General features: G+C 34.0%; 1 protein-coding gene across 2 annotated transcripts in view; it reads left to right on the forward strand.

Moving 5' to 3' along the window:
• NCKAP1 (NCK associated protein 1) overlaps positions 1–18362 on the forward strand; it is a 98579-nt gene that overhangs the window by 28898 nt on the left and 51319 nt on the right. For both annotated transcript variants that reach the window (XM_082629844.1, XM_082629845.1), the window contains exons 3-10: positions 6248–6340; positions 6536–6592; positions 7323–7465; positions 7553–7643; positions 10272–10409; positions 11224–11272; positions 15081–15237; positions 18233–18289. In XM_082629844.1, the coding sequence (XP_082485970.1) occupies positions 6248–6340; positions 6536–6592; positions 7323–7465; positions 7553–7643; positions 10272–10409; positions 11224–11272; positions 15081–15237; positions 18233–18289 (785 nt within the window). The remainder of the gene's footprint in view (positions 1–6247; positions 6341–6535; positions 6593–7322; positions 7466–7552; positions 7644–10271; positions 10410–11223; positions 11273–15080; positions 15238–18232; positions 18290–18362) is intronic.

Here is an 18362-nt window from a genome sequence, read left to right on the forward strand (position 1 = left end):
TTAGCTTTCTCACACATGACACTTTAGGACAGTGTTCCAAAAAAGAACAAAATGTGAAGCTATAAGGCCTTGTAAGTTAAGAGTATCATTTCCGCTGCTTTCTCTTGGTCAAAGCAAATCACAAGGCCAGCTGAGATTGTGAGGGTGGGAAAATAAACTACATCTCTTGATGAGAGGAACAGTAAAGTCCTATTGCAAAGAGGCATGCATAAAACCTTTAATTTTTTTTTTTTGCCTTTCTGTTCTTTAAAAAACAAAACTCTTTGCTTTTCAGAATTAATTTAAACAGATGACAACAATATAAACTTGAAAAAGATCACTTTAGTATATAAAATGATGAGGTTGAATTAGAGTTCTTAGAAGCTTCAATCTGTGAGATTGATGAAGCTACAATTAAATAGAAGTATTTTCTGAGAAGAAAATAGCCTTAGCTTTGCTTATCCCTATACTACTTTTGTCATGGTGTGGCAACTTGAATTTTAAAGTGTATTGAAGAGGTGTTTTGAACTTTGAAATCTGATTGACCTGGATTAACAACTTACCCTTTTCTAGTCTGTTTCTATATCTGGAAAATGAGGATAAAAATATACCATGACTGGGAAGATGAAAAAAATTCTGGAGATAGGTGGGTGATGGTTGCACAGCAATGCAGATATATTTGTACGTGTGAACTGCACACTTATAAAATATGGCTATAATGGTAGACTTTGTTATGTTTTACCACAATTTAAAAAATGAACCTTGCAAAGTTATCATGAGGATTTAGTTGAGTAACAAATATTAAACATTCAGTAATGCTTATTTACTAGGCAAGTGTTAGGATAACTTTCCCTAAAATTTATTTTCTACCTTTCGCTCAGAAAAATGCATTTATGAAATATTGAATGCCAATAGAATCATTTGTATATAATAAAATGAAAGTTCGACAAGGTCCCATGAACCTTTTTAAAAATGACTAATCTTTGTGTTAATTTGGATTTTCATATAATCTTAGGAGATTTGCTTATATTTGATATGAATATGTCATTCTCTTTAAATGTTTCTCATTTCTTATCCTGTAAGGACATAATGAAGTATTTTATCCAACAGGGATTTATTCAAGGGACTAAATCACCACTCTGTGTTAGGATACATAAACTCATTTGAGACATGAATTGATACCTGATATTGCATTCATTGATAATTAGTACAATTTAAAAGTTGATTCTATGACTTATGTTGAGAAACTTGAAGATCATTTATTTATTCATTTAAAGTGCATCTACTGTGTGCTAGTATTCTAGACCTTGGATACAATAGCATGAAATAATACAAACCTCCTTGCCTCTGGAATTTCAATTCAAATTAGGATGTTAGACAACAAACAACTAAAGTGAATAAATATGTACTTTTATTTGGAGATGAGTGGTAGGAAGAAATAGAAAGCAGGATGAGGAGTAAGAGAGTAACGTGGGTGAGAAGACTATTTTAGGTAAGTGCACAACAATGGCTTCTCTGAAGAGAAGTGAAGTGAAGGACTGAGCTATGTGAAGAAGTAGAGAAGAGCATTCCAGACATGATAAAGAGCAAGTGCAAAGGCTCAGAGGTGGGACCAACCTTGGTGAATTTATTTGGTGAACATAGCACGCAAACCAATATGACAACTACTGAGAGAGGCTGGAGGAGCATGAGGGGAGATGAAGTTGTAGAGACAGGCAGGGGTCCTATTCAGGTTTTATTCTGAGACTTTGGTAAGGACTTTGTATTTTAAGTGTGATGGGAAACTATTTTAAAACTTTTTTAAAACCCTTTATTTTGAAATAATATTAGACTAAAACAAAAATAATACAGTGAGTTCACGTATACCCTTCACCCAGTGTTAACATCTTGTATAACCTTCATTGGAATCATCTCTTCAGGGTAGTGTGTTACCTTATAATGTCCACTCTCCTGCTGCTACATGGAGAAGACTGAAGAGGCAAGAGCAGAAGTACAGAGATCAGTTAGGAGGCTTCCGTACTATAGTTAGTATTCCACATGAGTGTTGATGAGTAGAGTGGTGGCTGGGCAGTTCCTTAAAAGAGGTTTACACAAATAGCCTCTCAGCACTCTTATTTTAAAAAGCCTGGTTTAGGGACTTTTCTGGTGGCACAGTGGTTGGGAATCCGCCTGCCAATGCAGGGGACACGGGTTCAAGCCCTGGTCCGGGAGGATCCCACATGCCGTGGAGTAACTAAGCCCGTGTGCCACAACTACTGAGCCTGCGCTCTAGAGCATGCAAGCCACAACTACTGAGCCCTTGCACTGCAACTACTGAAGCCCCCGGGCCTACAGCCCGTGCTCAGCAACAAGAGAAGCCACCACAATGAGAAGCCCACGCACCGCAACAAAGAGTAGCCCCTGCTCGCTGCAACTAGGGAAAGCCTGCATGCAGCAATGAAGACCCAATTTAGCCCCCCAAAATAAATAAATAAATAATAATAAAATTAAATAAAAAAGAAAGAAAAGCCTGATTTAGAATATCATACTAAGAAATTGAACAAAGCCTTCCCTGAACCAAACTTGGTTGTTTTTTAAGAGGAACAAAATACTAGCATAGTTTAGGTCAAGAAAAATAATTTATTATGCATAAGCAGTTTCGATGATGAAAGAATATTTGAAATGGGTGAGTAAAGGACTTCAGTCACTTTCCTTTATGTTGAAAATCTGTGAGTTAGCTCTCCTAGTCATTGGTTCCTTATTGTAATTTGCTAGTATCTTTTCTTTGAAAGAATGAAAGCTAGTAAATACTAAATTTCAATCAGTTTTTTAGATACTTATATTTTGTGTAGAAAATGCTTAATTGTACAAAGATTAATTACCAAGAACTTTCATTGCAAAGATATGATCTTATTTTGTGATCTGCATGGCTATTTATCCTGTTTATTTTGTTTCTACACATTTTACTTAAAATTTAAGAATAATGATCCGCAGTTAGAAGCTTTAATGAAAGCATTGTACAGGTATTTTGCTCATATAGTTAACCCCTGTATCCATTATATGCTTTTAAAGTGTTAGCGAATATTGATAGAATGATTTCTCAAAATTGTACTTTTCTAATGTTCTGTTCTGTAGCATCAAACAATCTATTACTGATCTATATTCTTAAACCATTTCCTACTTTTTATTTACTATAAAACAAAGAGATAATGGGAAAAAAAACTTGTTCTGGATGTTGAACCTAGAAGTTAAATACTTTTTGGTAGTGTCTGCTCTACTTCACTTTAAAAACTAAAATGGAACATTTTTTTGCAGCTGAAGCCCAGGAGTTGTAGACACTTTTATTCTTTGTTGTTATAGTTGAACTTTCATGCAGAACTTTATAGAATTTATTTTCATTAAATAGGGAACATAATTGTAACTATTTGTAGAGACGTTGAGGGGATTTTGTGAAATACTTGTATGTTATTTGGAGCACTGCCTGACAAAGAGAGCATGCTCAGTTAATATCAGGTCTTATTAGAAGCACTGTGAGTAGCATTGGGATTATTTAAAACAGCTTTATTCTTGCTTATTTTGGAGAAGTGGTCTGTGAGCATCTTCTGTTATTCACTTAATATTTAATGAGCAGCTCCTGGGTGCCAGGCACTGTAAAGTGTTCTCATATATATTATCTTGGCTAAACTGCCCACATCAGCTCCCATTTTGATAATGGGGGTATTAGCCGTGATTTCACAGTAAGAGGTGGGTGTCACTTGCTAAAACATGTCATCTGACACTGACATATAAAGGTCTTTTAAAATTGTCCTGATCACTCATCTGATAGATGTTTATATTGTGTACTTCTTTATGTGCAGAGCTGTTTGATATGGGCTGTGGAGTTTGATACACTGTCTCATAGTGTTGGAGGTAACTGATATAAGGTAGAAAGTGATATTATTAGAAATTATACACATTTAGAGTAGGGAGGTGTTATTTGCATTGAGGGAAAAAGTTCAGTCAGGGATGTTTTCTTGAAAGTCAACATTTAAATTGAGTAGTTTAGGAGTAGTAGGATTTGGACACACATGAGTGGTGGAATTTGGACATCTCAAGAGAGGAAACAGTAAAGAAAACATGAGATGTGTATAGAAAATAGTGAATAGTTTGTTTTGGCTACTGTGTATAGTGTGTGAATGGATGTAGGGGAAATTTAGATTGGAAACGTAAATTAGGACCAAATTATGTACGGTCTTAAAAACTTGAGTAGTTATTTTGAACTCAGATATCCTTTAGTTCAGTAAATTTGTTTTAGCCAGTGTAGAGGCTAGTTACATACAATTTGGGGGGAAATAAAATTGAATGAGAAATTGAGACCATAATGAGATTTTACTATTAAAAAGGAATATGGGGGGCATGTGGAATGGTAGAAAGAACACTTTATTAGGAGCATGGATATGAAATTTCTAATCCTGGCCTTGTCATATTAAGTAGTTATATAACCTTGGGAAGATTCTTTTAAGTTCTGTGAGCATTAGCTTCTTAATATGCAAAATGAGAATTTGTATAAAAGATCCTTAAGGCCCATAATAAGGTGGTGACTGTGTCATTTTTTGTCCAAACTACGACACTGAAATTGAAAGGAGGCACTATTAATAATTAACCCAGTAGCAACCAAATTATACTTTTGCTTTTTATCCTATTATATTATGAGTTTACTTTCACCTGTTACCTTGCAAAGTTCAAATTTAAAGTACTGAAAAGTAGGGGAAAGGATTAAGACATCAATTGTAAATGTTTAATGTTATTGAACAAGGTAAAGGTAGTATAATCTGAGGAAACAGAATCATTTAAAAAGGTGTCTGCTTGATGTTGTGAGTGGTAATGATTAAAAGTGTGCATATAAATATAGAATTGTTTTGAAACATATATTGTTCAAAATAAAGTCAACTACTCCCACAGATAAAGCTAGAACAGTTACATACATCACTATAAGTATATATCTCAGTTTGCCTGGTATACAGGGGAAGTAGAGATACTTCGTTTACGCTTTTTTACATGTCCTCAGGGACTGCCGTGTCTAGGGCGCTTTATAATAGTTGGGTCTACCAGAATGCTGTGCTTGCTGTTTTTTAAATAGTCTTCTAATAGTTTTCTTAATCTCCTGATGTTATGCTCACTATTATAAATTTTCTGACTTATCATAATGGTTCAATACAATTATGTGTAGAGGCACCTCTCCCCCAACACTCCTGTGTAGGTATAAGTAAGAACTGATTGAGGGCCTCAAAACTGTATGGGCTTCGATAGCAAGTTTGATATTTTGAATCACTTTCTCATATTTTCTGGTTTTCTCATGTTCTAGGTGAATTATTTTATATTTAATGTGCATTCAGATCACCTGGGTATCTTTTTAAATGGCAGATTCTGATTTGGTAGGTTTGAGGTGGGCCTGAGATTCTGCTCTTCTAACAGAAGTGGAAGATGTGGAAGTTTCTATTCTATAGACTACATTCAGAGTATCAGATAGGTTCTAGATGTTTTTCTGGAATTCTGGCAGACTTATGATATATGATGTTAAATATGGCTGGATTCTTTCAGAAATTATATTAATAGTTGTTTTAAAGAGAAAACTTAGGACTTTTATAAATTAATAATACAGTTGATTGAAATAATATTTGTCTTTTGTATTCACATTTCCTTCTTCATATGTTTACCAGTGTCTTAACTCTAGTTTTGCTTCTTTCTCATTTCTTTTTTGTTGTTTTGGTTTTTGCTTTTCTTTAATGTATTATTGTGTTTTGTGGATCTGGTCAGGGAACCGTTACTGTATTTTATGTTTGTATCTACATTTTATTTTGCATGCGTAACGTGGCTTTGCCTGGATGTTCTTTTTGGTAAGTTCCAAATTTATAAAGCATCTTGTTTTTTGTAGTGTAAATTATAATGTTTTTCACCTTCTTTTCTCCCACTTCTAGTAATGTGGTCATGCTCTTGAGTTGTTTTTAGTTTTTTTAAAGAGTTCATTTGATAATTATTTTTTCCTAACACTTTCCGATTTTCCTTAATAGTAGTGCAGTTTGGTACTAATCTGCTTTGATTCGTTTTATAGCCTCACAATGTCAGTTGCTGGTCACTATTAGCAGTTGCTGTCTCAAGTATTTTGGTTTTTTAAAAGAGCCTTAATCATCTAGAAATATTGTCCTAAAAGCTTGTGCTTCCATTTAGCAATCATAAAAGAAGATAGTTTGTAGTAAAACTAAATAATTTTGTTCTCAGTAAACAATGCACTCTAATTTTGTTTTCACAGCAACAGCTTGCACAACTACAGAAAGAAAAATCAGAGATTCTGAAAAATCTGGCATTATATTACTTCACATTTGTAGATGTTATGGAATTTAAGGTATGTATTTTAATGTATAGAATTTAACATTTCAGAGATAGATTGATATTTGTTAATCATATAAATTGTTCTGTCACTTGTAGATAATTAGAATTCTTCTAGAACAAAAATTCAAAATACATTTTATTTGTGTGTGTTTTCTGAATTTAGTAGTATTCATATAGGTAAAAGGTTTAAATAAACTTTTATTTTCAGGACCATGTTTGTGAATTGCTGAATACTATTGATGTTTGCCAAGTCTTCTTTGATATTGTAAGTATTATTTTCAGAAAAATTTCCAATTCTTCTGTCTGTTTCTAGTAGAACTAAGGGAATCAAATGCTTTTCTTTAGAGAAAATTTAAATGATTAGTATATAAAGTTTCAGCATTGTTAATTTGGCTCGTATTTTTTAAAGTAAGGAGTTATACTATATTTTCGCTTATTTATTTGATTGTCATTGAATATAAATCTTATACATATTCGGAAATAGTTGTTAATTTTAGTATTTATTTTAATAGGCCCAATTTTAAAAGGTTACACAAGTAATCCTTTTCTCTATAAAAAGCATACTTGATAAAAATCTTTCTTAATAAGTCAATTTCTAGATATAGGAAGTCAAAGTGAAAAACGTCTCCTGACTTAATGGTGAACTTATTTATTTATTTAATACTCCTTTTTTCTTGCTTAGTGAAATTTGCTTTCATGTTTATTATTTTTCTGGTTTTGGTTATTCTTTTAAACTGTTAACAGTTTGAATAGGGTGATCACAGACTCTGTTTCATCCATAAAATTGTGTCACAAACACAAAACTATTATCTATAACTCCCAAATTTTAGGCATGTTTTTGGTGAAAGGAATTAGATAGAATTTCAGAAATGGGGATAAAACAAATAACTATAGAAAATTATTAGCTTTCAGTAGCTGCCATGAAGATTTTTGTGTGTGTGCTTAAAAGTTTGTGAAATAGGAAGGAGTTGAACTTAATGTTTTTTTTTCCCTAGACTGTAAACTTTGATTTAACAAAGAACTACTTAGATTTGATCATAACGTATACAACACTAATGATACTGCTGTCTCGAATTGAAGAAAGGAAGGCAATCATTGGATTATACAACTACGCACATGAAATGACCCATGGAGCAAGGTAAACCTGCATTATAAAAATCTGTGTGAAATTCCCAATTAATTTTATGGCTTACAACTCAGTGATATTTGATATGTCTGTTTTAAGTGACCGAGAATACCCACGTCTTGGTCAGATGATTGTGGATTATGAAAACCCTTTAAAGAAGATGATGGAAGAATTTGTACCCCATAGCAAGGTAAGAGCTGGTTTTTAGGGGTGCTTCAATAGGCATATGAGATAGCTTAAGGGTGGATAGTTAGAGTGATAAACTACTTTTAAGAAAGAAAATTATAATGAGATGTGAGTAAAAGCTATGCATGGTTTTATCTAATTGTGAACCAGAGAACTCATTAATTAGATTCAGAATAGTGAATAGAGACTCAGGAATATATTGATCCATTGTAGTTTTTAGGTTCAGTATAGTGTATAGAGACAGTGAAGTTTAGTATTTGAGAATGTCTATACTCATATCAGATTGCTTGGGTTCTAATCCCAACTCTGCCAATTACAGTGTAATATTGGGCAAGTTACTTAACCAGCTTCAGTGTACCTCAGTTTTCTTACCTGTAAAAGTGCAGTATTAAATGAGTTACTTTGTAAAGAGTATTTAGGTACATAGTATTTAATAAATTTTAGCTATATTATTATAATTTAGCCTCTTAATGAGAGAAATACTACAGGAATTTTGTGATAATTTGGCATGTCTTTTATGGTATATTAAAAAAATAGTTCTTAATGAAATAGTTTTGGTTTAGAGTCTTGCCTTTATGGCTTCTCTGAGGGAGGGCTAGTTCCTAAGCACATCAAGGAAATTTACAGGTATCCTCATTATTTATAGATAAGGAAATTGAGGCTGGAGAAATGATATGATGAAGTAAGCCATTTGGTAGCAGTAGTGGCAAAACTAGAGCTAAAACCCAGGATATTAGAATCTTGGCCCATTGTTCTCTTTGAATGATGAGAGTTAGACTTTTTTTTTTTTTAATTTTATTTTTGGCTGCATTGGGTCTTTGTTGCTGTGTGCAAGCTTTCTCTAGTTGCGGCAAGTGAGGGCTACTCTTCGTTGCGGTGCGTGGGCTTCTCATTTCGGTGGCTTCTCTTGTTGCAGAGCATGAGCTCTAGGCACGCAGGCTTCAGTAGTTGTGGCACACGGGCTCAGTAGTTGTGGCTCGCGGGCTCCAGAGCGCAGGCTCAGTAGTTGTGGCACACGGGCTTAGTTGTTCCACGGCATGTGGGATCTTCCCACACCAGGGCTCGAACCCATGTCCCCTGCCTTGGCAGGAGGATTCTTAACCATGGTGCCACCAGGGAAGCCTGGAGTTAGACTTCTTAGTAATACAGTATTTTGTATGAATCTACGCTTTTTTTTTTAACATACAGTTGACAGCAAGAATTTTCCTTCAGTTTTCTTACTCCCATGAAAATTCTGAAGATGCATTTCCAGTTTAATTTCTTTGCATAGCTGTATTATACCTACAAATTTATGTAGGTTTAATGTCTTGGAGTTAGTTGAATCATTAGTTTGAAAGAGGCTAGTAGATGACATTAGTTTTGAAGTAAAACTCAGCATTGTAGATGAAAGTGTCAGGATTCCTCAAAGTGCTGAGCAGATCATTGTTGTCTGTCTCTCTGATTTTGATAGTCCTTTTTCCTCACCTAGAAATGTCTTCCCTACTCCTTTCCTATTTTTTCTCTGGATCTGTTTCTAACTTCTTGCCAATCATGTATGGCCTTGTTTTTAGTTAGCCACTTCAAATTTGGTTCTTTTCCCAGTTAGTTGATGAAAATTTCTTTTAAAGGCTGTTGGATCTCTATTTAAGTTCTCCATAGCCATTAGCATATATTAGACAATTAATAATTACTTGAGAATTGTCCATTTGGATTAGACCAGTTTTTCCTAATCTTGATTTTTCCGATGTTCTGTGATATCTCAAGGTTTTGATAGAAAGACCATCATGTATTTGCTAGGATTTGTTAAAATTCAGTTAATTTAATTTAAAAAGCTATTCTGAATCACTTGGTGGAGTGTGATAAGAACAGATTCCTGGGCTTTACTCCCAGAGGTTCTGGTTCAGGCAGAGCCCTGGACTCTCTTTTTCTGAACAGACTTCCCTGGCAATTTATGTGCAGCCAGATTAAAGAACCACTCTTACAGAATCTTTAGGAAGGAGGGGTGAATAGCAAAGAATAGTTAAAAGCAAGCAAGAATCAGATGAGATGAAAAATTAAATACCTAGATGATAAAGCTATAATTAATAGACCAAATGGCAAATAGAAGTTAAGTAATTTATTAAGATAAAGTACAGTGTGTTATTTTTTGTTTGTTTGTTTTATTTTTTTATTTTTATATTTTTAAATTTTTTACAGTGTGTTATTTTTAGAAGGCATTCTTTGAAGAAATATGAAACATGTTGAGCTCTATTAACACTTGGTCATGTAACCTTAATGTCTTTTTCTTTCAGTGAGAGCTATTGAGTAGAAAGTGATGCACAAAATGATTACCCTAGACTCTCTACCCTTTTTGAAATAAAGATCTCAAGGTTGCCAAACATTTTCACCTTAAGAAAGTAACATGATTTCTTGAGCTAAGCTTTTGCTGAGGAATGCAGAATCTATGTAGCTTCATGAAGTTAAAAAAAAAAAATCTAGAGGAGGATAACTGGAACCCACCTCAAATATTATATGGAGCATAGTTGTAATTACGCTCTTGTTGTTTTACGATGATACAGTTAGAAACACACAGCAGTTGTGGCTGGAATTTAAATGGAAATTGAAAAAAAAAACGATTTTATTCCTCAACTTTCTTTTTTTTCTATTTAATTAGTCTCTTTCAGATGCACTGATTTCTCTTCAGATGGTGTATCCACGAAGGAATCTTTCAGCTGACCAGTGGAGAAATGCTCAATTATTGAGTCTCATCAGTGCACCCAGTACAATGCTTAACCCTGCACAGTCTGATACTGTATGGTTCTGTATTTTCTTTTTTGAATGAAAATAGTAAAGTTGATTTTTTAAAAATCAGTTAAGCAGTGCTATTGCAGTTTTTCTTCTAATTAGTATTAGCCTGTCAGTGAAGTTTATTTATTGTAAAATGCTTAGTATTTAAATCATACCATTTAGTTTTTGTATTTCTAGATTCTGATGCTAAGTTAGCAAAATTAGTAGTACGAGTATTTTCTTTTAAGGTTTAAAAATTTGCTTTGCCTTATTATGGTAGAAAATTTGGAAGATTCAGAAAATTATAAAGAAGAAAACAAAAATCATCCCAAATCTCACCAACTAGAGAAAATCGCTGTTGTATTCTGTTACATTTCTTTTCAAGCTTTTTTCTGTGTATATGAACATAGATGTTATGCATATGGAGAATATACACACATAATTACTGATTTGAGTGAGACAGTGAACATCGAGGTACATAAATCTTTTCTTGACTAAAATTTTATCCTTTGGAATACTGGAAACTCTGCAATAGACTTGGGAAATTTGGAAGTAGTCATTTATCAGATTGAAAACAATTTAGCAACAGTATTTTTTAAAGAGAAGTTTCAGGGTGTGTAAATGTGAAAGAGGCACAGCTTTCATTGTCCTTTATGGACTGCAAGTGTAAATATAGGTTATAAAACTTTCGTCCAACTTTTCAAATATGTTATGGTGGTATTTGAACCAAGAGTTGAGTAGTCAGACTTCTCAGGAGGAAGAGAAGGAGGAGTGACTCAATACAGAATATTTTTTAAAGAATTTCTTTAAGCCACAAATTTATATTTTCTCTTTTTAAGATGCCTTGCGAATATCTCTCTTTGGATGCCATGGAAAAATGGATTATCTGTAAGTAAAATTGGTTAGTTTTTGATTACCCCTCAGGTTTAAGTTTTAGAGAAAAATAACAGGTAACATGTATTACTTTTGTGCCAAGCACTGTGCTAAGCCTTCTATGTACATTACCTCATTCAATCCTTATACTCACCCTGTTAGGGTAGATGGTCTATTTTATAGATGAGGAATCTAAAGTTTAGTCCACACAGCTAGTAAGTGACAAAGACAGAGAACCCACACTAAGTCCAAGGCTGATGGTCTACATTATATTTCCTTTCAACACAGCCATCCAAACTAAATTTTTATTTTATTTTTAATGATTTTCTTCATATTGCATTTATTCAGTTATGGTTTTTGGTCTTAATTTACTTTAGTATATGTAATAGATGACTCATGTTTGCATGGGAGATAAAATTACTTGTTTGCACTCCTAGGAAGTTCACAAACTATGGGAGAAATAGACACACAGATATAATGTAAATGAGAATTGCTATAATATTTTTTCTACCACCCCAGGTCCACTGGCAGAGGGGAATAATTTTGAGCAGTTTGTGCTTTTTATTTCTTATAGTTCTTGTTTCTTAATTTATTAACATTTAGGTACTACTTGATGACTTTTTATTATACTGTTTCTAAAACTGGTGAAGGACCAATTTTTCTTTTTTAGTGATTTTTAGATTGATACTTTTATAAAATACAGTGGAACTGAATTACTGGAATTATCAGAAATAAAGTAATAAGCAAAGACAAAATAAAAGCCCACATTTTAATTATTAGATTCAATTTAATCTAACAATTTGATTGTTATTAGGTTTCTACTTATAAATTGCTGTCAATGAAAAGTTTTCTGAATGAAAGTTTCTAAATACTCTCAGTTCTCTACTTAGTCTCAGTATGCACTGGCAGTTTGAGTAGCACTGTTAGTATGAAAGAGGAAGAATTTAGCACACACTCCCTGCCCTTAGCCGTTTTTATTAATTATAATTTTTACATTGATCAGGTTTGGATGTTTATATTTTCTTTTATAATGGTAGTTAAGGTTTTCGTGCTTTGTTGATTTAAAAACACAACTTTCAGAGTATTGATTTTGCTCAAAAGTATAGTGATCCTTGACTGTTTTATGTTTATGAATGTGTGGATAAAGAACTAGTGTGATTAGTAGAGTTAGGTGGCATGAGTGACCTCTAGCATTAAATAGGACTGTTTCCCCGCAGTCTTTACCTTAAAAGGGAATGCTGAATGCAGACTTTGTGTAATGATCAGGGATGTGAGTCAGAAGGCAGACTACCCTAAGGGGAGGATACCTGGGCATGGAAAAGGCAAACAGATTTGGGATAACCACAATTGCCAAAAGTAAGGAATGTTTACTCAATTTTGCTGCTTTCATTTATTTGAGCCTTGAGTAGAATTAATAGAATTAGGTCAAACTGTGCACTTCTCTTTGACACCAATTCCCACTCTAGGACTTTCTATAGAAGATGGTCTACTTTCTTTAGAGCTTTGCTCTAGATTAGTTCAAAGGCTAGCAGCATCACCTAGGAACTTGTTAGATATGCAGAATATTGATCTCTACCCTAGACCTACTGAATGAGAAACTCTGAATGGATCCCAGCAACCTGTGATTTAATACGCCTTCCCAGGGATCCTGCTAGAAAGCTGAAGTTTCAGAGTCACTTGTCTAGATTATAGCCTAGGACCAAGCATTGTTGAGGGTCTGGAATGTTGAGGACCCCGCTCTTTTGAATGCAGTTACACAATAACTTATCCTGATATTCTTTTCAGGGTCAGTTCTTAATCTATTAATTACACTAAGAGGACTCCTTGGGAAAGACCTCTTTTTAAATTGATAGTACAGTCTTTCTTTCTTCAAAGATTTTCTCCAACTTTCTTGTCTAGTATTGGTCTTCTATCTTGTTTTCTAATATTTTTATGGCTTAAACAATTTTTTTTTCCTGTCCTTTTATTGAGACCTTAGTGGGGAAAGGAGGTTAATGTGTGCTTCAATTAATAAATTGTCTTCCTAATCTTGGGCTATTTTAAATTAATTTACCTTTTATTGATCTTAGCATAAGCAAATGAATATATCTTAATGTATAATGTGACTCATATCTTAAAAAAGTAAAATATACCCATAATGAAACTGATAATATTCTCAGAGAAATTTTATTATCAACAGCAATCTTGTGAATCTAAGTATACATTGAGGTACAAGGCACTAAGTGAAATTTCATTGTACTAAGGGGATTAGAGTATAAAAAGTCAGTACATGGGATTTCCCTGGTGGCACAGTGGTTAAGAATCCGCCTGCTAATGCAGAGGACATGGGTTCGAGCCCTGGTCTGGGAAGATCCCACATGCCATGGAGTAACTAAGCCCGGGCACCACAACTACTGAGCCTGCTCTCTAGATCCCGTGAGCCACAGCTACTGAGCCCGCGTGCCACAGCTACTGAAGCCTGTGTGCCTAGAGTCCATGCTCCGCAATAAGAGAAGCCATTGCAGTGAGAAGCCTGCGCACCGCAATGGAGAGTAGCCCCCCCACTCACGGCAACTAGAGAATGCCCGTGCACAACAATGAAGACCCAACGCAGCCAAAAATAAATAAATAAATAAACAAATTTATTAAAAAAAAAAAAAAAAAAAGTCAGTACACGAGGCAAAAATTTTTACAAAACTTCTTTTAAGGATTTTTAAAATTTTCATACAGTATGTTCTATGTCTTTGGTTACGTACTAGATCAAATAATTAGGCTTGCATTTAGGGGCTCTGTTGTATGAAAAACATCTTAATATATTTCAGGAAATTTAAGGAAGTTCAATGTACTTCTGTATGTATGACTTCTCAATATATGCTTAAGAGTTACCTTGCTTGTATAGTGACCCTTTAAAAGGAAGTTTGAGCTAAGAATAAAAGACAAATGGCAAGTTAAATGTTAACGATTCAGGAGTTTAAAGATGAGAGTGACTATTGAGAATCAGAGGGAAATCTCACAGAAAATAGGATTGAATTTGTAACTGGCCAGTACGGTACCTAGTTTATAATACGCACTCAGTAATGTTGAAGGAATGAAAGATGAGGTTTTATGGCCTAGAATAGAGCGCTAGGGAGGACATCAAATGTACAGCATTACACATTTAAGTAGGATTTCTAAATTAGATGACAGAAGGTAAAAGATACTCCAATTCATATGATAGAGAGCAGCGTAATATATTGAAAGAATATTGGACTTTAACAGTAACTGCTTGAGGCAAAGTCTAGCTCTAATACTTTATTAGTATAACTTTAGTCAAGTCATTGACCTTCATTTCTTCAATTATAAGAAAAGGATACCACTGGTTCTTTCTACACTATAGGATAATCATGTCAAAGGACTTATTTAGTAAAAACTACAATTTGCTATGAAAATGTGAGATGCTATTTAATTTCTTCTAGAGATTTAGCAGAGTAGATTAGCTTTCTTTTTCAGTTTTTGTAACAACTGTAATGATTATTGTATTATGTGTAAATTGGTAGCTTCTGATCTCTGGCTTAAAGTATCTTTTACTCATTTTTTAAAACCACTTCCTTCTCAACCCAGAAGTGACATTTTTTCCCATTTCATCAGTGTAGGTTCAAAGCACTGGTTTTGCAGAGTACAGAAAATTATAATTGAAAAAGAGAAATATTGCTGGCATCTCGTATGTATATGTATTATTGTCACTTAAAAGCCTCAGTTTAGTGATTTGTTAATGTTCCTTTACTTTTGAAAAGCTACTCTGTAACTGAAATAATCTAACTTTGGAATACTTTTATATTTGCACTTCTTTTTCATTTGTTTAAAGTTGGATTTATTTTGTGCCATGGGATCCTAAATACTGATGCAACAGCACTGAACCTTTGGAAGCTAGCTCTTCAAAGTAGCTCTTGCCTCTCTCTCTTTCGGGATGAAGTTTTCCACATTCACAAAGCTGCGGAAGACTTATTCGTAAACATACGAGGGTATGGCATTTTCAATTTCTTTGTCTTTTTTGGAGAAGAGTAGTGACTGGAATATCTATTAAAATTTTGGAGATAGAGAAGGATCATATTATACCAGAAGATATAGCCTATACCAACTTACCAGTCACACCAAGTTGTTTTTAGCAATGATCCTGATATTTTTTACAGGTAAGTCATAGGTTAAAAAATCTAGTGTTCCTGCCCTTTCAAAATGTACATTCTAGGAGAAAGAAGATATGCACTGTTTTGCATATTGTAATATGGTTTTAGACATAAATATTACTAAAAGGACAATGTACATTTTAAGAGCTGAAATTTTTAGAAGTGCTATTTTACAAGTGTATTTTAGAATATCTTGCATTTAGAAAAGTATATGAATCAATCAAAAACACTTCATTAAATTATTATAACAAGTACAGAAGTCAAGACACTGCAAAAAGGAAATCATGTTTCCTTATAATAAGGAAGTATTCTAAGTGATTCATTCCCTGTAACACAAATGATCCTCAAATTTGTTTTCTTGGAATTTTTAATGCCTGCATTTGTTGAATTCAGACTTGGTTATAAAATGTTTTGAAATTAGGAGCATCTAAAATATCCTGGGGTCCCCCAAACCTGAAAATATTGAATAATTGTGTTGGGTTTGTCAGCTTCATAGAAGTGAGATTTACCTACATTTATTTCATATCCAATTCAGTAATGTCCTAAAGAAATTGAGATTTTAAAAAATCTATTAGTTATTAAAACATAAAGCTATGTCTAGTACTGACAGTTTAAGCCACTATACTATCTCAAATTTTAGTGTGCATGTGAAGTACCCTGGGATGCAAATTAAAATCCAGGTTCCTGGGCATCACCTCTAACCTTCTGTATCTCCTTTATCTGTATCTTAGAGAGATTAAAGAAATCTGCCCTTCCCCCACCCCCCGTAGTTTACTGAGGTAAATTTACAAACAGAAGAATGCATAAATTTTAGGTGTACGGCTCAACAAGTTTGCATATGAATACTCTTGGTGACCACTTAGATGAAGATATGGAATATTTCTGTTATCCCCAGAAAATTCTCTTGTGCCTCTTTCTGATCAGTACTGCCACCCCTGATCCCTCTCCCTCTAGCCTTCTCAAGTGATCACTGTTTTGATTTTGTCACCATAAGTGATTCTGACATTCTCATGCAGGTAATCTCTCAGTCATAGTATGAGAAACAGTACCCTCTGTATTTTTCAACTCTTAGTTCACCTTTTATTATATAGGGTGGAGTACCTGGAAATATCCTGTGTCGTTGTGGGCGTTGTCATTTTCTGATTGATTCAGTTCAAAAATCCTGAAACTTACGTGATGTCATAGCATACTGACATCCTTTCTGTGGAATTATATTTAAATATATGTAAACATTTAGAACCAGACAGTCTCCATATATTGAGTGAGCATATGGTACATATGGTACAGATAAGTTTAATGGCATCATGAAACCGATTGTCTTTTTGTTACGCCTTTTTTTTTGTCCATGCCACATGGCTTGCAAGATCTTAGTTCCCTGACCAGGGATTGAACCTGGGCTCGCGGCAGTGAAAGCCCTGCGTCCTAACCACTGGACTGCCCGGGAATTCCCTTGTTACGCAAATTTTTGTTAAATTTACCATTTAAGAATCTCTGTGTTTAGGGACTTCCCTGGTGGTGCAGTGGTTAAGAATCTGCCTACCAATGCAGGGGACACAGGTTAGAGCCCTGGTCTGGGAAGATCCCACATGCCACAGAGCAACTAAGCCTATGCGCCACAACCACTAAGCCTGTGCTCTACAGTCCACAAGCCACAGCTACTAAAGCCCACGTGCCTAGAGCCTGTGCTCCACAACAAGAGAAGCCACCACAGTCAGAAGCCTGTGCACAGCAATGAAGAGCAGCCCCCGCTCACCGCAACTAGAGAAAGCCCGCGCGCAGCAACGAAGAAGACCTGACGCAGCCATAAATAAATAAATAAATTTATTTAAAAAAAAAAAAAGAATCTCTGTATTTAAAGTTGAAAAGTTTTAATTTTTTATTAAATCGTGAGTGATTGATCCAACTTAAAATGTGAATTATTATAGTAATTACAAGTCAGACCACAAGTATAAAAGCTCATTATTTATACAGGTCAGTGATTACAGAATTAGTGTATTTTGGACATTTCCCTAAAGAATACAAAAATCTTAGCGTACTTAATTTAGAAGTTGAAGTCCTTGGTCTAAGTGGTTTTAGCCAGGTTGTCAGGAAGATAATTTTTCTTTAACATTTTAGGAATTTTGAGTTTTTGCGTTTAGTAGTAAGGAAATTAACATATTTATTAGCGTTTATTTTTCAGATGGCACCTTTAAACTGTTTGATGTTGGTGTTCAGTTTCTTTTATTTAAATGTTTTTAATTTGAAAAAAAAAGTGTTTTTTTAAAAATGGTGAGTAAAAATCACCCATAATTCTGTTCCTTAAAATGATTTAAAGTAGTCAAATGCTTTCCTGCCCCAGTTTTCTCCACCACAAAAGCTGTATTCCCAAACAGTCACTAGTATTGATCACTAGTATATGTCCTTTGAGAAATTTTTTTATGCTTACGAGATAGCATAAAAAGTCAAAAGTGATAAAAAGCCAGAAATAATAGCTTTGTCAGTACTTCCAATTTTTGGAAATCACTGCTAATTATATTAGAAGTATAATTTTAATGTCTCTATTTGGGGTTTAAGGAAGTGTATTTAATAAAATAAAAATCTGCATGGTAAACTTTAATTTTATTACTGGATTTTAATATAATATGAGATTTATTTTTCTAGGAAGAGTTGATTGGATACTTAAGGTGCTAGAAAGGGAAGTGGATAGACTTCTTCCGTGTATTTCCAGTTGGAAGGCCAGTTTTTCTTGTTGATAATAAGACATTTTTAATTGACCAGTATTTGACTAACTTATTTTTACTGCTATTGACCAAATTAAGATTAACATATTTCCTTTTTTTTTTTTTGCTCTTAGCTATAATAAGCGTATTAATGATATAAGAGAATGCAAAGAGGCAGCTGTGTCACATGCGTAAGTAGTTCTAACTTACCTGTGGAACTTTTAATCAAGAATTCTTAAAGCATTATTTTGTTGAAGTGAGTGC

The sequence above is a fragment of the Mesoplodon mirus genome, assembly GCF_964341445.2.
Source record: "Mesoplodon mirus genome assembly, chromosome: 8".
NCBI classification, from domain to species: domain Eukaryota; kingdom Metazoa; phylum Chordata; class Mammalia; order Artiodactyla; family Ziphiidae; genus Mesoplodon; species Mesoplodon mirus.